At 40.8% G+C, this 19,167-nt stretch overlaps 2 protein-coding genes across 2 annotated transcripts in view; both read right to left on the reverse strand.

Moving 5' to 3' along the window:
- Positions 1-6,398, reverse strand: part of abr (ABR activator of RhoGEF and GTPase) — a 117,138-nt gene extending 110,740 nt beyond the window's left edge. Inside the window, exon 1 of the mRNA XM_010736504.3 lies at positions 5,322-6,398. Coding sequence (XP_010734806.2) covers positions 5,322-6,123 — 802 coding nt within the window. The 5' untranslated portion in view covers positions 6,124-6,398. The remainder of the gene's footprint in view (positions 1-5,321) is intronic.
- A 4,486-nt stretch (positions 6,399-10,884) lies between these two features.
- aspa (aspartoacylase) lies at positions 10,885-19,028 on the reverse strand. Its single transcript, XM_010736503.3, has 6 exons — positions 18,474-19,028; positions 16,155-16,350; positions 15,066-15,159; positions 14,829-14,936; positions 12,205-12,314; positions 10,885-12,047 (listed from the first exon to the last, which is right to left on the reverse strand). Exons 1-6 carry the CDS (start codon positions 18,713-18,715, stop codon positions 11,856-11,858), a joined length of 942 nt encoding a protein of 313 aa, XP_010734805.3. The 5' UTR covers positions 18,716-19,028; the 3' UTR covers positions 10,885-11,855.
- Positions 19,029-19,167: the final 139 nt, after the last annotated feature.

The raw sequence follows: 19,167 nt of genomic DNA on the forward strand, positions 1-19,167 counted from the left end.
AGTGACTTTTTAAAATTGCTTGTCCATGACAAATATATAAAAATATTCAATTTACTCTGGTCTACTTTAATCATATAACTCAAAAAATACAGCACACTCCTTGATTAATCGACTTATCGTTTTAGCTCTAACCAATACTAAACCCATCTAAATTTGACCTTCGTCCATCTTTCTTCCTTTGCTGCCGGCATGTTGTCAGTCTTCCCTCTCCTGTTCCCGGCTAATCTAAAAATCCCAAAGACAGGCTGAATGACACCTAGGTGCTCAAACAAGTCACCTGTAACAACATCTACCTGTCAATCAAAGCGGCGACACTATTAATTCTGCATAACATAACTATCATACCTTGATACAATTTAAATAGGTGAGTTCTATAAAAATTCACCCTCAGTACAGTTGTCATGAACGGGGAAATTAGCTACAGAGACCAAAACTGCTTTTTGTTTTTGGTCATTTTGACACTTTAACATGGGCGCTTATGGAGACTGACTCACTTCTGGAGCCAGCCTCAAGTGGTTGTTCAAGGAACTACAGTTTTGGCACTTCCCCATTGGCATCCCTTCACAGTACTGGATGTTGCTGCTTGGGTTTCTTATTTCATCTATAAAAGCACAAGGTGAAGGTTCTCTGTCAGCCCTTAAAGGCCCCTAATTCAAATATATTTAATTTACAATTATATAAAAACAGAAAAGAAAGAATAAATCAGCATACTCTAAAACTGGTGTTGAACTTTATGTTTATGTGCTACCATAAAGAGGCAAACAAGTAGCTGACATTCCAGAGAAGCAGCCATAGCTCTACCCGAGCTCTACAGCTGTGCTGCCGAGTAAAAAACGATGCAGATGAGCCGAAGGTCTGGGAGAGATTTAGTCTGGTTTGTCGGGATTCTTCCCTACATTGTGAGCACACAGTGTAAAGCTTGTAGTAACTCAAGCTGTCAAAACTGGCTAGTAATGATACACACCAACCAGAAGTGTGTTCTAAGAACTTTAATTCATGGGTTTATGAGAAAAATCACGAACAAATCAAACAGCCTGAGCTCCCATTTACACCGCCAAGTGTTAAGATGGAAACAATATGACAGGCTCATAGTTCCCCTGCTGCACATGCAATTCAGGACGAGCCCGAACAAGCCTCGCTTATCTGAGGGAAGAAAGAGCCATCCCAGGGGAAACCAGAAATATGTGTGTCATATTCAGCAACCGCTCTGTAGGAGAGTGACAAGAACAGGTTTGTTCTCCGGTTTTCTCAGCACGTGTTGGCTGTACTCTTTTCTTCTCACGTCGAGTCGTAAACACCAACCAGACAACAGCCTGTTCTCTTTCCCTAATGCCTACGATACAAGGAAATATATGACGAATGAAGCTATTAGCAGGATGACGCAGCTTGTGCTGCCGTGCCTGCCTGATGATACATTTTTATTCATTACCTTACAGCGGTTGGTCAACGTGCCAAAAAAAAAAAAGCACCACTGCAGAAATGTGTCATCTTGCGAAATGTTTCTTGTGATTTAACTTTGAAGCGAGTAGAAAAGCATGAATCATCATTTATCTCACCTGCAAACAACAATAACAATCTGTGTATTTACACTCTGGGTTTAATAGGACTACAAATACAGCCTATACACACTGCAGTGTTATCATTAAACGTGTTGCTAATTGTCCCTAATTGTATGTTTTGACAGGAGCGTCACACCTTAATGCCAAAATGACAGGGCAACCGTCCAGAACAGAAATCCTCATCACCACATAGTATCTGTGATGACTCATCTCAGTATGTTGCCCACAAGGATTTTTAAACACAATTACAATAGCGTCTTTGCTGGGGTCAGATGTATAGGATACTATATTTAAATACTTTCACATGTTGAGCTGCGTTGCACTTTGTGCGCACAAGGAGAACTATTTTCTGAGATGCTTGACGGAGAAGTGTGTTATAGGTAAGAGGAACGGGAAACAGTCCTCTCAGCTGATCCATCCGGCTGGCAACGCCACTTAAGAACAACAGCTCTCAACGACTTGACCCGATGAACTTTGAGTAGATGATCGCTTTTTACTTTACGACTCGATCAAACAATGAATCGGCGCTTTACTGTGGTGAGCCGTGCAGAAATAGAAACAGACTTTTTTTCGGTGCAGATCAAAGATGCCGTGAGCTAAAAATGTACTCCCTCGTTCTACCTTAGTCTTGCACACAATAAAAGAAAACAGATATTTCTCCATTAAAATGCTTCAAATAGTTAGGATAAGTCTGGAGTCTATCGATCACTCCTCATAGTTGCTGTCTTGCTGCATGCTGGCATGGCTGGACTGAACTAATGCAAAACAAACCAGTGAAGTCTATTTTTTGAAAAGAAAAAAGTCTCTTGAAATGACAGTGCAGTACTCTGAGCTTAAACCAACAGTGTGCTATGAATCAGAGGTGAATCAGGAGCCATACAGAAAGGCCAGACCTATGGCTTCAGACACACATGACCTGACGGGCTGATCTCTTCCCAGCATTAAACAAAGGCACCAGAATGAGCAAGACCCCTGGCATGAGCATATATGAGTGGGACCAGGGGTCAGACAACTGCTGCTACTTCAATAAAAAAAAATACATGACCCCTGAAAAAGTCTTCCCACCGCTCCACACACCCTTCATTGTTTTAGATCACAATTACTGATTATCCGAGTTGTCAGAGTACAACATCAATATCCTGTAGGACAACGGAGATGGAAGAGATTAAGAGCCTTACGAGAAAATACGTCCCCCTAACCCACCGCAGTGGAAAAGAAACTGTGTGTCACGGGCGCTAAACAATGCAGGTGTTTTCTTTTTGCTTTCTATATTTATACAGTCTCACATGAGAGATACAAGACCACCTCTTGAGACATAAGATGCTTTCACACTGAGTCATGCCCAACGATCTTCCACACATTCATGAAAAAGTACAACATTTTTTACAAAAGGTGTGTTTTTAAAATGACAGCCCTCAAACATGACACGGGTCCAAGCTTCCACTTTTGCTCAAAATTAGTCAAACTGAGGCAGAGTGCCTTCCTCGGGCAAAAAGCTTCAGTGTCAGTCCTCATTGCTCTGGTGTCTGGATGTTACAGAGAGGAAAGCACAGCAGTGGGATTCTCACTTCAAATACTAAAGCCAGTAATTTCCCCAAATACTTTAACATAATTCAGACCTTTTAATATCTAGTACGTTATCATTAAGTGCCATCATCAAACCAAAAAAGAACAAAACCATAAGCTAACGTTGCTAAGCCGCCCTTAATCCTCAAATATTAATGGGCAGAACAGCCTGGAGTGCAAGGATGTGTCACGAGTACGTAACGTTTTGTCTGCTCAGAGAGCCTTCCTCAATCTATTCTCATGTTCAAGTTAGTCACCTACTCTTGACTAATGACGTGCAGTCAATCTCAGTCAACATTGCTAAACATTCTTGAGGAAGTCTCGAAGGAACGCTGCATTCACCGATTGGGTGAATCTTGCCTCCTGATTTATCCTTCGTTTTAGTACTTTATCTTAGATATCTTCTTCTCCACGAGGGCCGTGAATTGAATAAACCATATCTGTTATAAAACTATGAGCACTAACAAATCTTTGATGAATGCTTTGATTTTTTTTGTTCCGTTCATTTTGGGAAATTTGTTTTCTTGCCGAGCGATGAGACGACTGAAGAAGAACTTTAGCTTAGTATAAAGACTAGAAACAAGGTTCTGTCCACATCTAACAACCCTGTTAACCCAAAACCTAAAAAAAATGACATGCTGGTGGTGTTACTGGAAGCACTAACTTCCTGGAGTCACGGTGGTGGTGGTCATGATAAGACTTCAGGAAATTATAAAATGCTGGTCGAAGTATTCCAGCACTTAACCCATCGAAAACATTCAAGAGGGACCGACACAATATAGTGGGGTTTTAGAGGTGCTGGTGTTACCTTCGGACAGCTGTTTCCACCAGTTTTCCAGTCTTTAGTCAGTGTCGAACTGTTCCTTTAAGACACGTTGTATCCTAAAGCTTGTCAGTGAGCTTTATAAAACAAAGTTACATCCACTTACTAAAGCAAAATAACTTTTATTAACCTTTTCGATATTGAACCTGTGTCAGATTATTGCGCCTCTGTAGAGCAGAATTTCACCATTCACTGTCTTGATCATCCTTTCTTATATCTGTGTTAATAACTGTGTTTATAACTGTAGGTAGCCTATCATCTATTTTGCTGGATTAAATTCATTTTGTCCATTTCTGTTTTTTTGATTTGCTCTGTGAAGCACTTTGGGCTGCGTGTTTGCATGAAAGGTGCTACATAAGTAAATAAATAAAGTTTGAGTTTTTCATGTTAATGAAGCAGGAATCCCGACACAAAGAAAACATATCAGATCAATATTTTGAATGATCTACATAAAATGATAAGTACTATATGGATATGACATCAAGCAGCACCTGCCTGACATCATCTCCGTCGGGTAATTTAATGGTGATTAAAATAAATACAATGAGGAACAAATGCCATGTGAACCACTGTTTATATAAAAGTGACAAATGTCTGTAACTGTATTGCAAAACACTGGATTTGTCAGGCGTGTGCATCAGTTCCCTTGGCTCCCAACCTCAACTACACTGCAGCTCCTTTGAGGCTGGCGCAACAACGCCACCACTCAGCTACAATCGAGACAATCTGTTTCCCAAAGGTCAGACCCCGGTTCCCATAGGTCAGCCACAGAGATAGACTGCTAAAATGCAATAGCAAGTTCTCTGATAACAAAAAGCACCATGAACCCAGTTTAAGGTTAAACCACTAATCGTACTAGGATGCAGGAGTGAAAGTTCACACAGGAAATCACCACTTCATCGGTATTGTACTTGCTTAGTTTTCCTGTTTGGCCTCTATCTGAAAAAAAAAACAAAACACTCAGACTTTGTGGCATGAGGCGTTAAAGTGTTAAATCAGCTCTCATATCTGCAACACCACTTAAGAGCATTTAGTTTACTCTGAGTCTGGTCCAGAGCCAAATGTGGGCAGGCCTGGTTCTTTTGTTTCATGATGCCTGCTACAAATGGAGGAGCTGGCCAGTCATAGCAGGTGGAAACGAAGAGGCTGAGCCAAGATAAATGAAATCCCATATGATTGATGATGAACTATAAAGTGACAGGACAGTGCATGAGGCTGTGTTAAAACCAGTGATTAGGTGTGTGCACACTGAGGTATTCAAAGTCAAGTGGATGATAACAAACATTTTTCAACACACACTTAAAATGCATTTAATGTTAAATACTGTGCATGAATATTACAAGCAGCAATGGTGTTGATGTTGACTTCATTACCTGCAGAGGAGGAGTCGTCATGGTCGGAGCTCAGGTATCCATCACTCCTCCTGTCAGGGGTGCTGCATCCGGAGCCCCGGGAAGCTCTGCGGTGAATCTGCGGGAAGGACGGGGACAGCCTGCCGTCATCCCCAGAGTCAAAGTCCCTGCTGTGGCGCAAATGCCGCCGGGTGTCCCGGTAGGAGCTGGGCGTCCTCTGGTTATCCCTGGGGACCACTTTAGGTGCCAACAAGTTATTCCTGACGAAATTCTCATTCAGCTCCGCATCCTCGTATTCTCTATCGCTGCCCACCTCGTTATCATTCGGCTGAGAGACGACAGCCGGGGCCGGCTCCTCTCTCTGGTAGTTAGGTCTCCGCGGTGGCACCGGGATGGGGACGGGCTTGCCTGTCTTGCCGCTGAACCTGCTCCGTTCCCGGCCGAAGGAGCTGGTGATACCCGCTATTCTACCTGCCGCATGGGGCTTCACTCCTCCAGAGTCAGACACCTTGCTCCTCTGCCCGTCGCTCTCATCCTCTCGCCGGGGTGGTTTCTTAACATTCCCCGCCTTGGAGAAGCTAAACATCTGGGCGTTGAAGTTTTCATCCTTCCCTTCAAACCTCTTCTGTCTGGAGACGGTGGTCTGCAGGTAGATCACCTTGAATTTCTCCTCCGCCAGAGCCTTCTGGAGCTTCTTCAGGTTGCCTTTACAGACCTCCAGCTCGGACTCGATGTCCTCCACAGAGTTCAAGTCCATTTGAGGGACTTCTCCGTCGGGAAATTCATTCCTCCAGTGTTTTGCAAATTCCTCCTGTTCCCACATATCGAGAAATTCAAAAAAAAAAAATAACCGTTGGTGGGTTTTTAACCGTTGAGCGTCTTCACCGACAGTTAGCGGCGTGTCCGTCGCATATAACACCCTCCAACCTTCCTCTCCTCCTTTCTGAGCTCCGTCAATAAACGACCTGTCGGTTATTATGTCGACCGCTTCGTGAACATCTTCCCGCACGGACAAACACGCGTTGAGTGCTGCGTGAAGCGCGTGTCAGACGCGGTTAACAAGTTTAGTCACAAGCGACGCTGAAAAAAGTTTCGAGACTTCCTGTATTGAGTCGTGATGCTTTCAGGTACCGCTGGAACAAGTGCGTTGTGATGTTTTATGACAAAAATCAACACAACACATGATATGCTACAGGAGCAGATTTGTAAATAATTATAAACAATTATATGAACAAGAAGGCGTGGGACCGTTTTTTTTTTTTATATGTGTGGGTTTATTTTTTCAAAGATGTTAATTTAACACAGGTTTGTGTCATGTTTATTTTCAAGTTTAATTTCTGTATGCATGAGTACATTGGTTTGGCTTTAGTGGAAAAGAAATCAACCACAGAGCTACTTTCTTACTAGGGTTCTTACCAAATTTGTAAGTTGTAATTCAAATATGTAGGAAAAAAAGCAATGATAGATGACAGACAAAAAAACAACACCATAGTAAACAACCACTCCAACTACACTTATGTTACAGGAGCAGATTTGTAAATAATTATGCAATTATATGAACAAGAAGGCGTGGGACCGTTTTTTTTTTTTATATGTGTGGGTTTATTTTTTCAAAGATGTTAATTTATCACAGGTTTGTGTCATGTTTATTTTCAAGTTTAATTTCTGTATGTATAAGTACATTGGTTTGGCTTTAGTGGAAAAGAAATCAACCACAGAGCTACTTTCTTACCAGGGTTCTTACCAAATTTGTAAGTTGTAATTCAAATATGTAGGGAAAAAAAACAAAGATAGATGACAGACACAAAAACACCATAATAAACAACCACTCCAACTACACTTATGTTACAGGAGCAGATTTGCTTGGCTTCGGTTGAAAACACTTCTTTAACATATGGAAATCAACCACAGAGCTACTTTCTTACCAGGGTATGCTGTATTGTAGGTCAAATTTGTAAATTGTAATTCAAATATGTAGGAAAAAAGCAATGATAGATGACAGACAACAAAAAAAAACACCATAATAAACAACCACTCCAACTACACTTATGTTACAGGAGCAGATTTGTAAATAATTCTACAATTATATGAACACACGTTTTAAGAGGGCGTGGGACCGTATTTTTTTATATGTGAGTTTATTTTGGTTGTTTCAAAGATGTTAATTTGTCACAGGTTTATTATTTATGTATGTATGAGTGAATTAAAAACTAATGACAGAAGCTACTTTCTTACCAGGGTATGCTGTATTGTAGGTCAAATTTGTAAGTTGTAATTAAAATATGTAGTAAAAAAAAGCAAAGATAGATGACAAATCAAAGAAACAAGCAAAAAAACACCATAGTAAACAACCACTCCAACCACACTTATGTTACAGTGCTTTGGTTGAAAACACTTCTTTAACATATAGAAATCAACCACAGTGGTTTTGTAAGTTATATTATAATATATGAGAGAAAAAAGCAATTATAGATGCAAACAAACAACGAAAACACCATAGTAAACACTTAGAAACACAATGATTATATATCCCCTAATAGCTAATATGACTTGAGTACTCTCCACCCACCCACTCAGTTTCTGTAACCGCTCATCCTCATCAGGTTTGTTTGCATCTATAATTGCTTTTTCTCTCTCATATGTTTCAGTATAACTTACAGAAACGGGTAAGAAAGTAGCTCTGTGGTTGATTTCTAGATGTTTTCAACCAAAGTGAAACAAATCTGCTCCTGTAACATAAGTGTGTTCACACTCACATTCACACCCACAGAGAATATTCCCTTTCATGCTACAGACAATTCCGACAGCACCTGAATGCAACCATGGGTGTGAGTTAATCACCTTTCTCTCTCAGAACAGGCAGGTAACAATCAGGCTGATCTGTTGGCTTTTAACTGATTCATGCTAGAATTCAAAGAAATGTCACCTCAAGTACTGAAGAAAACTGATTTAAAAATATATATAATATTTTATATTTTTACCTGGTGAATATTGGCAAATTCCTGCACAACACTGTACAGGTATTTTCATATTATACACATATTTCTACTTATTTCTGTCTTCTAGTACCTTTTTTTTTATCTTTCTTATATTTTTATGATATAATGGTTGCATTTTAGGTGCATTTGTGAGTCTCCTTCTTTTATTTGTGCTATGTTGTGTGATGTTAATGCATGTGCTTTTTATGCATGTAATATGCATGCATATTGGATAGCCTATAGTACATCATAGTTTCCAGTAGATAAGTACATCCTCATTCTCTTGCTTGTTTTACTTGTTGCTATATTTTCCCTGCAGATTTATCTTTGGTGAGAAATGTGACTCAGCTTCTTTTTTTCTTTTTCCCATCCACTTGATTTATGACACACCACACACACACACACTTAACATTTATCATAATTTTTTCAATTCAGAAATGGGAAAAGAAATGTTATATCTTACCTGTAAAACTTTTGATCATTGTGGTTGTCATGTCTGATCATAAGACAAAATATAGAATCTAATCACTTTCATTTCAGCAGGGTTACGTGCAGCATGTTAAAGACTAGCAGCCAAGCAGGAACCTTCCAGTAAACAGGAGTTGTAATGCTATATGACAAAGGAGAAAGTTGCACTATAGACAGAGGAGAATGATAGGGGAGGGTGGAGGCAGAGATGGACACTTGGTATTTTTGAGTGCACGTTTGGATCCGTGCCCAGAACTGAAAGATCATTCTCCTAAAAGCTTTTAGTAGCTGGGAGTAATCATTGATCAGCACTTGCTGCAGACATGAGAGCCCTGATTGGGTTACTGTAATGAATAGTTGAGAAAGGCTACGACCAGCCTGTAGTCATAAAACTGTGATGTGAAAACTTGATATAGCAGGAAATGTATGGACTTTCCTGGTTAACCTACACGTGTTCAATGCTGTCGGTTTGTGGAATGCAGAGTATGACTGCCTCAGATGAGACAATCATATTTCTCATACTTCACAATGATAACAATAACACAGAGGCGCTCTGATGACACTTAGGTCAGTGTTCAGACCAAAGATGATTGGTCTGAACACTGAGCTATGCACAAAGAGCTGGCAGACAACATTCTTTATACCTCATTCTCAAAGTGCATTCATACACCAAACAACACATTCAACACTGGTAATCCAAACGTACACGTACTACAGATTAAATAACACCTCCAGCACGGTAATCCAACCCTTTATACACCACAACTGAATTTATTTTGAATGGTTCTGCCACACCTCTTGACCTACTTCAATTCAATTCCAGATGTCCTGAGACACCTGAAACATCTAATTTGGTCGTTGGAAGGAATTCATTGCTGCGAATAAGGAGCAGTAGTGTGAGACAAAAAATAACAGGATGAAAGACGTGAGCAAAATTTCAAGTTGTGCGGTAATTGCAGTATTTGCTGTAAAGAAGGTAAACACATCCGTGTGTGTCTCCTGTAAACATGAACATGTTATCTGCAACATACTGCACACACACCATATCAGTAACATACTGTACAACATGCCAGAATTTTTCTGTAATAGATATGGTATAACTATTCTAATATTACAGTAAAAGGATATTAGTACTGTTGATTTCATGTTTACAGTTGGCTTTTTATTCTATATTTTACCATATGAGCACAAGTTCCAAATAGAAGATATCCATATTATGAAAATGCCATATGAATGCCATATAAATTAAAGGTTTTGGCCTGGAATATTACAGTGCGGTGGGTTCTGTGCCAAAGAAGACACAGAGCTTTGTTAAAAATGGCACAAAGTAGCATAAGCTCTGGGCAGGATTTTCAATACTCAAATTGATTTTCTATTTAAATAAACTGAATTGAGGTCAGGACTCCAAAAAAAGTATTCTGGATACTCCCAAATGGCATCTACTCCACAGAGCCATCCATTTTCTGTCACCGCTTCATGAAGGTCAAGCTGGAGCCTATCCCTGCTGACTTAGGGTGAGAGGCAGGGTGGTCCCTGGACAAGTTGGCAGTTCATCACAGAGACAAACGACCATTCACACTCACAACCTACAGGCAATTTAGACTGACCAATTAATCTATTAAGTGCATGTGGGAAGAAGCCGGAGTACCCGGAGGCAACACACAAACCAGCCGAGATTTGAACCAGAAACCTTCATGCTGTGAAACGACAGTGCTAACCACTACACCAAATATATGAAACATAATGAGTGTGCATGTATATCTGAATATAAGTGGTGTTTCTGCTGTATAAGTTGAGTGAAGATTTAAACAATGGATAGTATCTGAGCTATCTCTGGTTCTGGGTCAAGTAGTAGAAATATTCACAGGGTATATTCCTGGAATGACTACAGGCTGGCTACAGTATACTGACACGCACTGCAACAGTAACAGGATAAGGAGACAAATATTAGCTCTGACAGTCTGTAACTGGTTACTCCAGTATATTCTATGCTGCAGCATCATGGAGAGGACTCCAATCTGTGGTTAAGTGAGGCCCTCTTGTGGCTGCAGGTGAAACCGTACATGACAAAACAAGCACGACGAGTCAAAGCAACACAGTCTGGAGGGTTCAGCTACAAACAACAAACCAGCACAGTGTAGCATAGTACTACATTTATTTAACAGATCATTTCCACAGGACTTCAAGGACAGTGAACTTTACTAATCATATAAACGGTGCTACTGAAAATATAGCTGAATGAAATATGAATTACCGTAAGACCACAGTGATACACTTTGAGACGACAAAGACATGAACATATTAGAAAGTACATATGCTTCATGATTCAACAAGTCTTATACATCACTTAAAATCAAACATACAGTACAAGGATATCAAAATAGACACAAATATATTATTATAAAACATGTTTTCAAACTGCATCCCATTTGTGTAGAGGAACAGAACGTATACTATATCTTATGAAAATAATATCTTGTTATCCAACACGTATAACCTACAAATTCCACTCCAAATTTGTTGTGCAATTTTCTCTGAAATCTCTATTAAGGCAACAGTAGGACAGCACCACAAATGCAACCACTGGAGTTACAGGTAGGTAGAATCAAAGGCCACAAACACCCTCCCAAAGATGTTACATATATATTTTCAAAAGAAGACAAACGACATACAGTTTTGGGTCCGAAGTTGCAGGTTTATGATCCTCAATGGCCGTCCTGAGCAGTAGTACGAGTGTTATATAATGATTCATAAGCCATCAATGATTAGGCCTGGCCTTTTAATATTATAAAAACCTTGATGATTTAATTTAAATATATATTTAAAATAACAGCAGTATCACAAATACTTACCACAGCAATATAGCAGTCTTCATATCAAAGACTTTCACAGTGATTCTTTGCAAAGCCTCCACAAATGTTCTTTGCATAGTTAATAGATTTTCTGATAGTAAACGCATAGAAAAAAACTAAAATCAGTGTGTAAAAGATGGTGTCTAGTCATTATGTGAGGAAATTTGCTAACAGAACAAAGTGCAAAATCTATACATAAGATTTTTGCTGTGGCTAACGAATATTCACGGTCGCTGTTAGCCTCACGAAGCAGTTTTTCATGCTTTTCTGATGGCACTCGCTACCAAGGTTTCTCGCCTGGTGATTACAAATGCCTGTTGTTTTTCATAATAGGCTGCCTCATTAATAAAAGTGGGATAGACGGTGCCTGGGCCTTGGTAGTGGATGGTCTTTCCATCAAATGTTTGGAACATAGGGTCACCAGGGTTCAGCGGTTCCCAGTCACAGTCCTGAAACAACAACAAGCAATAAGTAACTTGAGTGCGTTGCTCAAACTAAGATAACATATTCTGACGTCTCATTTCCTCTTTCATAATAAGTCATACAAGTTCAACAGGTCATATATTTGGGTTAAAAAGCAAAGGCAGGCGTCATTCTTATTTTCACCTGCAGATTTGGATGCACCATGGCAATGATGTTTCCATTGGCATCTCTGGGGTAATCAATCCTCTCTGAGACCCAGAAAACTTCCACCGTACAGGGAGGGAACTCCATGCCTACACAACACACAGGAAACAACAACAACCTTGATATTGTAAGCATCCTGGAGAATGTTTCATTTCAAAAACTGAACAAAAAAAAAAAAGGGACTTAAATGTAAAAGCACAAGAGAAGAAAAAAGGGAAATGAAGAAAAACAGGAATAGGTATATCTCAATTCCTCCTTAAAAATAGAAACAAATGTGTCTGGAAATGTGTCTGAGTACGCAACTATAAAACAATCTGAGAAAGGAAGAAAACAAGCAGAAATATAAAAATATTATAAAAAACGTAGAAAAACAGGAGCACATGATATAAAGGAAAGCAGGTGACCAATCACACGTAGAGACAGAGTCAGGTGTTCCCGGCTAAAAATACATTTTCTCAACGATCAACTGATTTAAAAAGGAATCATCACGTAAGAGCAGAACAGACAGCATTCATTAAAAGAACATTGCTAGTCAATGCTGGACCATGTGAATATAAGGACCAAGGAACAAAAGCTGCAATCTAGTGATGACCCTTTTTTAAATGTAGTCTACAAGGAGAGAAATACATTCTGTGTATATTGCTGGTTGAGATAATACGACAAAGATACGTTCTTCTGGATAATTTGCTAATCAAGACCTTCAGAAGAGTGTCAGAGAGAATGTCACGCTCATTTGCTATCCGCTTATAAGAAGCTCGACAAAAAGGAATACATGAAGTGCGAGACATTGCCTTGGGAGCAAGCTGTCACTAAAATAACACTAAACAACGGATGGGCTCTTAATTTTCCTGTCTGTGGGACTCCGCAGGCTGTCGTGGCAGAACATAATTGCAAATAAAAAAAGAATGAGCTCCCTGGGAATTTTTAAATAAGCGAAGGTCTGAATTTTAATAAATATCAGCTATGATAAAAATACCCTCACTGCTCCACAAAGGAAAAAGGGTTGAGAGAGTATTAATGAGATAATTATGATTATTACGAGGTCAGTTAAAGGTCCCATATTATAGAAAGTGAGATTTTTGTTCTAGGTGCTATATAAATATTGTGGAAGTATCAAAATACTCTAATGCACACAGCCCGAATTTAAAAACTGCCTTTAAACCAAGCAGTTTATATAGTTACAACATCCATGTTTTATACAGTCTATGCTTCAAACAACCCACTGGGACTCCTGCATGTTGTGCTGTTACACCGTCCTCATCCACGCGTCCCTAGCATGGCCCACCAGGACCCAACATCCAGGGAGGCTATAGTCAGTTATATGTGGTTGGCCTGGCCATGTGTCACTCAGAAAACAGTCAGACAATCAGATTGGGGGGCTAATTAATATTAATGAGTTCACAACACAACACAAAATGCCGTGCTCTTGCAAGAACTCCAGAGAGAAACATAAGAGAAGAGATGTAAAAATATATTGAGATCATTTTTGGTACTTACAAACCACAAATATATCTTCTCATGGATATAAAAAAAACTTAAAATAAAACACCGGAAACATGTAAAATATGGGACCTTTAAGCCACACATACATGATAGTTACTATACTCTAATATAGTATCGTTAATCATATGGTTACATAGCTACAATGTGGTGTTTTGTTTTGGTAACGTTTGTTGTAGAAGAAGTTGGAAGGTGCTACACTGTGCCAAGGTGGCCTCATTCAATCTCTTGAACTGAACAGGAAGTGGCGTGGTTTTTGGCAGAGATTGGACATTAAGTGAGTAGACGCTCAAATGAACCGCTCTACCACGTAAGCGTAAGACCACCGAACTGTATTGTTATGCAAGCGGCAGCACCGAGCGAGAGGGACAAGCTGTTTTTTCCCACTGAATCTATGCGATTACCATTCTGCAGAGAAAGTCATTTCCAACTGTCACAATTGTTGAATCTCTCGCAGCTAAACGAGTTGTTCCTTCATGCTGCCATGCTTCAAAGCGCAGGAAAACCGATTCATCATCATGTCCGGGCATTCATCGGCACCAGTGTGGCCCCCACGATAGAAGATTACCACACCATTGGCAGCCAGACGCTAATGACATGGAAACTGACCAACTCCCAACAAGCAGGCCATTCAACAGCCGGACAGCCAGGGGAAACCAACAGACTGCAACTCACACTTGGCACAGACTGCTTGTTTACGTAAAAGAGCAAGGAAACGCTGCCTTGCACCTAAACATTGCAAACGCTGTTCAGCTCCTTGGGGAAGTGATGGGGAAGAGCCAGATGCAGATAAATTTAGAGATCTGGATGGAGGAACATCTGGATGAATCAGACGGGCACCCATGGGCGGTTTGTCACAAAGTGTTTCTCGTCACAGTGATGCTGACAAACGGGCAGACTGACTGTAAACAGCCTATTTTTAAATTACATAACACATTATGAATCATAATATAAATCATCCCCGAGCTAAGAAATAACTAAACTCTGCAGAATTTATGACACATGAACTAATTTGTTGGTCGTGTTTGCTTCAATCCCGACTGAAATAGCTTGTTGTTGGATTCCATATAAATGCTGTGTGTTATAGCTTAAAATTACCTTACCTTCATTAAACAGTTCGATGAAGTCCAGAGCATGTTTCAGTATTACCCTCATAGCTTCAAAGATGTTACTCCTCAAAACACCTTGAGGCTGAGGACCCACTTCCAGACCTGCAACGAAAAAAAAACTAATCAGGAGACACATTCGCACATGGACTTCCAACTGAATGGACGCCTTGGAAATATCTTAAATATAGTCCATTGTCCCCAGAGCAATTTGGCCGGACATGAGAGACTCACCAACGGGGTGCTTGGCAATGGAGCGTGAAGTGGAATATTTCAAGAGAGGATGTTCATTGAGCAGAACAAGACAACTGGCTGGAGCGATGGCTTTCTGCAACACAAAGCCGACAAAAATAAGATCTCAGCTGCAGATGAAAAACACACTTCAACATCAGTTTATTCATCATTCATCATCAAAAACCCCTCCAGAAAACTATGATAACCAACTACAATTTCCTGAGTTTGTCTGTCCAGTGGTTCAAATAACAGTAGATCCAGATATGATCTGAAAGAAAACACGATGAGCCATAAAGATTTCCACACAGCGTGTTCTGAAAGATATTTCTACTGAATTTTGCCTTCAGACGACGACATGACTGTCCGTGCAACGGAAAATGATTACTGGTGATTCATCCTGTGAGGAATGATTGACTACACTCACTAGGTCAGACAGTCAATCCTCAAACTCAAAGGCCAAGAAATGAGTCAGTGAACCACTTATGTTTGATGATATATTAAGCTTTCGAGGGAAATTCTGAAGTCAGTCCATATCTTTGTGTCTCTGTGTAGCCTTTTGTGCTTTCATAACCTTTATTGCTTACAGTTACAAAGAGTGTGTTGCTTTTGGCTCCTCTGTTCCTCGCTGGTGTTGTTCTGCATGCCTTTGTCTTGTGTTGAAGAGCAAGAGGAGGAACTGGAGCTGATAACAGACCTAGTTCAATATATAACAAACTGATGAGCAAGCTGATTTACTGCCAGCAAATTAAGGTTTGTTGAGATTTCACCATCTCTACCTAAAGGTGTACTCTAGCTCATGAGAGTTTTGTGGCGTTCCCTCTGGTTTATCTGGACGGTTGATCCTTTAGATGAGTTTGTCCAACACTTAATGGTAAACTGGTGATTGTATCATTGGAAAAAGGTTTAACTGAACCTCTCCAAAGTGACCCTTTAGTAAGACATTGACTTTTAAGCACACACAGGGATGTGGGAGACGTCACAAGAAGTGAAACTCCCGGTCACCACCTTTCACTTTCTTTCACATCGTCATCTGAACAGCTAATGTCGCAGATGGCACAGCACATATGTGTTTGTTTTAAGGTCCGTCACCTTGATGTAGTTCATCATCTGCAGATTAAAGTGATCTTTGGAGCTCTCCAGAATCAGAGTGCAGCCCATGTTGGACGTCGTGTTGTGGAGGTCAAAGATAACATCGTAGGCCTCCGGGCTTCCTTTGGGCCCAAATATCCTGTTGATCTCCTGGGCTCTCTGCACCTCGTAGGGCAGGTCATCTCCTTCTGGGGCACTACATACACACACACCAAGCGACATTCATAGCTTATCAGACAGGAAGAATGAAACATGTTAATGATTTAACACAAGGGTGTCTACTTGACCTACACGCCCTGTAAAACTTTCACCTCCATGTGGAAAACCCGTGTGAGTGAGCGGCCTGTAAAATTAGAGAGCGTGTACAACAACAATGTTTTGTTTCTGTGTTAATGACTATAAATTATTAGGATTTTAACGTAGAAAGTCACGGTAGACGTTACGTCTAAGCTGAAATACAAAAGCTGGATTCATCAGGACAGTGCCCTTCTTTTGTGAGCATTAATTTAATCCACTTTCTCAAAGCCTCGCATGTCCAAAGGATCCTTGAGAAATGTGTTTTGTCCCCAGGCTCAACTTACTCTCCACCCCCCCCCCACCTCGTCCACAAACACGTTTTACCCGGTCTGAGCAGAGAATGAGAGCTTCCCTTTATTTCTCTTAGCTCTTTTTAAAGCATTTCCACATAACCACCAGTCTAGGACATTCTCCGAGCTACCGTAGAACAGCACCTCTGCTGCCCATATTGTCTCGCCCTCCCTCACATCTGCTCAGCAAATATCTGGTATTGTCTGGACGTGTGAGCGACCAGTGTGGACGACAGCTGTTAAAAGTGGTCTCAAACACACACAGACTCCAACTAGAGTGTTAAATGTGACGACGAGCAGAGCTGCCGGTCTATTTAAGTTGAAGAACATGAGCTGTTAAGCTTCTTATATGTTGCCTTGAGAGAGGCCAAAAGGTTGAGGCAATCTTTAAAGATTATTCAAACAATGTGCACAATGAGACGGTTTATATAAAACAAAATGAAGTTTATTTCGAGTATACATTAGAGTTGTTTCTATTTGATCTTTTATTTATGAGCACTTTTCATGTCTACCTTGTGTTCTGTGAGCTGCTAGAACAAGTTAATTTCCTCAATGTGGGATAATAAAATCTATTCTTAAGCTCAGTTTTCTCAATCCAAATGCAGAGATTACAACTTTCCCGTAACAAAAAAATAAATAGGATACAAGTTTAAGCTCAAACAAACATTATTAAGCTGATACAACTATAGAAATTGTGCTTTAAACTTCCCCGTCACCATAATAGCCTTGGGTATGTTATCATTATAGCATTCCTGTGATGATTTATGAATAGTGGGATAAGATGCTGTTATCCTGGGCTGCCTTCTGCTGCTGCTGTGTGTGTGTGTGTGTTCATGCACACAGACTATATGAGCCAGCGTTTGCGTAATCCTACATTTTCCGCTATAGTGCACACACAAGAGGAGCCAGTGCAAAGTAAAATCGTCTTAATTCATTTGCAGCTCGGTCACGTTTCGCTCACGTTTTCCCTGCTGGCTGACACTCAGCTCAAATCCGGGACGAGGGGACACGCTGCTCTGCTGTTATTGGCAGAGAGCCATAGAGGGGTGGGGATAGGCAGAGAGAGAGAGAGAAAGGGAGGGGGGGGGGCATCAGGGCCAGAGGGGGGGTGGGGGTGGGCAGGCCCGGGGGCATCAGTGAGGGACCATCCGGGCTGGATGGTAACAAACACACACACACACACACACATTACCTGTGATAATAACAGCTTGATGGAGATGGAGATGCCCACGTGACTGAACACAGTGTAAATCCTGTGTTTGTTTTTGTACTCTATCTATCTTATCCATTTCCTCTCAGAGCGCATACATGTAGTCGATTATGTTGCATAATTGCGCTGTCATTACATTCCCAAACACTCCAGATTAAAGATCCGACACTGAAGCGCACTAATATTCATGATTTTAAGTCATTACATTTGATTAAAAACAGCCCCGATGACAAAACGTACACAAGCCCCCCTCACACAGGGTTTACAGTGAAGGTATGCACATGTCATATTTTTATTTATTTTTTAAAATCATATAGCGCTTAAAATCTGATCAATAAGCTCAAATAACAACCTGTTGGAAGTGTTGGAAATGCTTTCTGGATCCGTGCCATGAAAAGTTTCCATTCAACATGTATGACAGCAGACAGGAACAACAATAACAACAACACCACCATCCATCCATACAGCAGCAGCAGCAGCGCCGCGGTCCATGACAGCTCCGAGGTGTGTGCGTGTGTTTACCTGAGGTTTTCAGGACTGAAGGCTCGGTTCAGGTCCGTATCCACATATCTGGTGCACTTCTCCACAGCCTTCGGGTTGGTGATAAAAGGTTTTGTCTCGACCCTTTTCCTCTGGATCTCGGCGCTGTTCTTCACCCACAGGTTTACGAGCGTCACGCCTGACATCTCGTTGCCGTGCGTCCCTCCGAAAATCGCCACTCTCCTGGCTTCGTTAAAACGCGCGCTGTTGTTGTAAGAAGACATGGCTGAGGGGGAAGAGTCTGGGATGAAGACACGCAGTGTGTCTCAGGCTTCAGCAGCGGGAGCAAAAGTTTCCAGCTGGAGCTTCACAGCCTCAGCGTTTAAATGCGTGCTGTGGCTGCGCGCTTACGTAACGTGCCCGCTGGCCCGCTGAGGTCAGTCACCGTGCGTAAAACGCGCTGAGTGGTGCACGACATCTCGAGTCACGGACCAAACTCCGGTTAACGAGCTTCCCCTCTTTTGTTTACCTCTCACTGTCAAAGTCACTGGGAATAGCACCGGTTCGTTTCCGGTAATCTTCCAAAATAATAAATAATAAAATAAAAGAATAATAATAGTAATAATAATATAAATAAAAAAAAACAACGTTTCCATATTTTTGTTCGCGTCATTACAGGTAATCTGTCAAGCTAGACTTACTTCCTGCCACGGCTTTCAAAATAAAACAATCTAAT

The sequence above is a fragment of the Larimichthys crocea genome, chromosome XXII (assembly GCF_000972845.2).
Source record: "Larimichthys crocea isolate SSNF chromosome XXII, L_crocea_2.0, whole genome shotgun sequence".
Classification (NCBI taxonomy): domain Eukaryota; kingdom Metazoa; phylum Chordata; class Actinopteri; family Sciaenidae; genus Larimichthys; species Larimichthys crocea.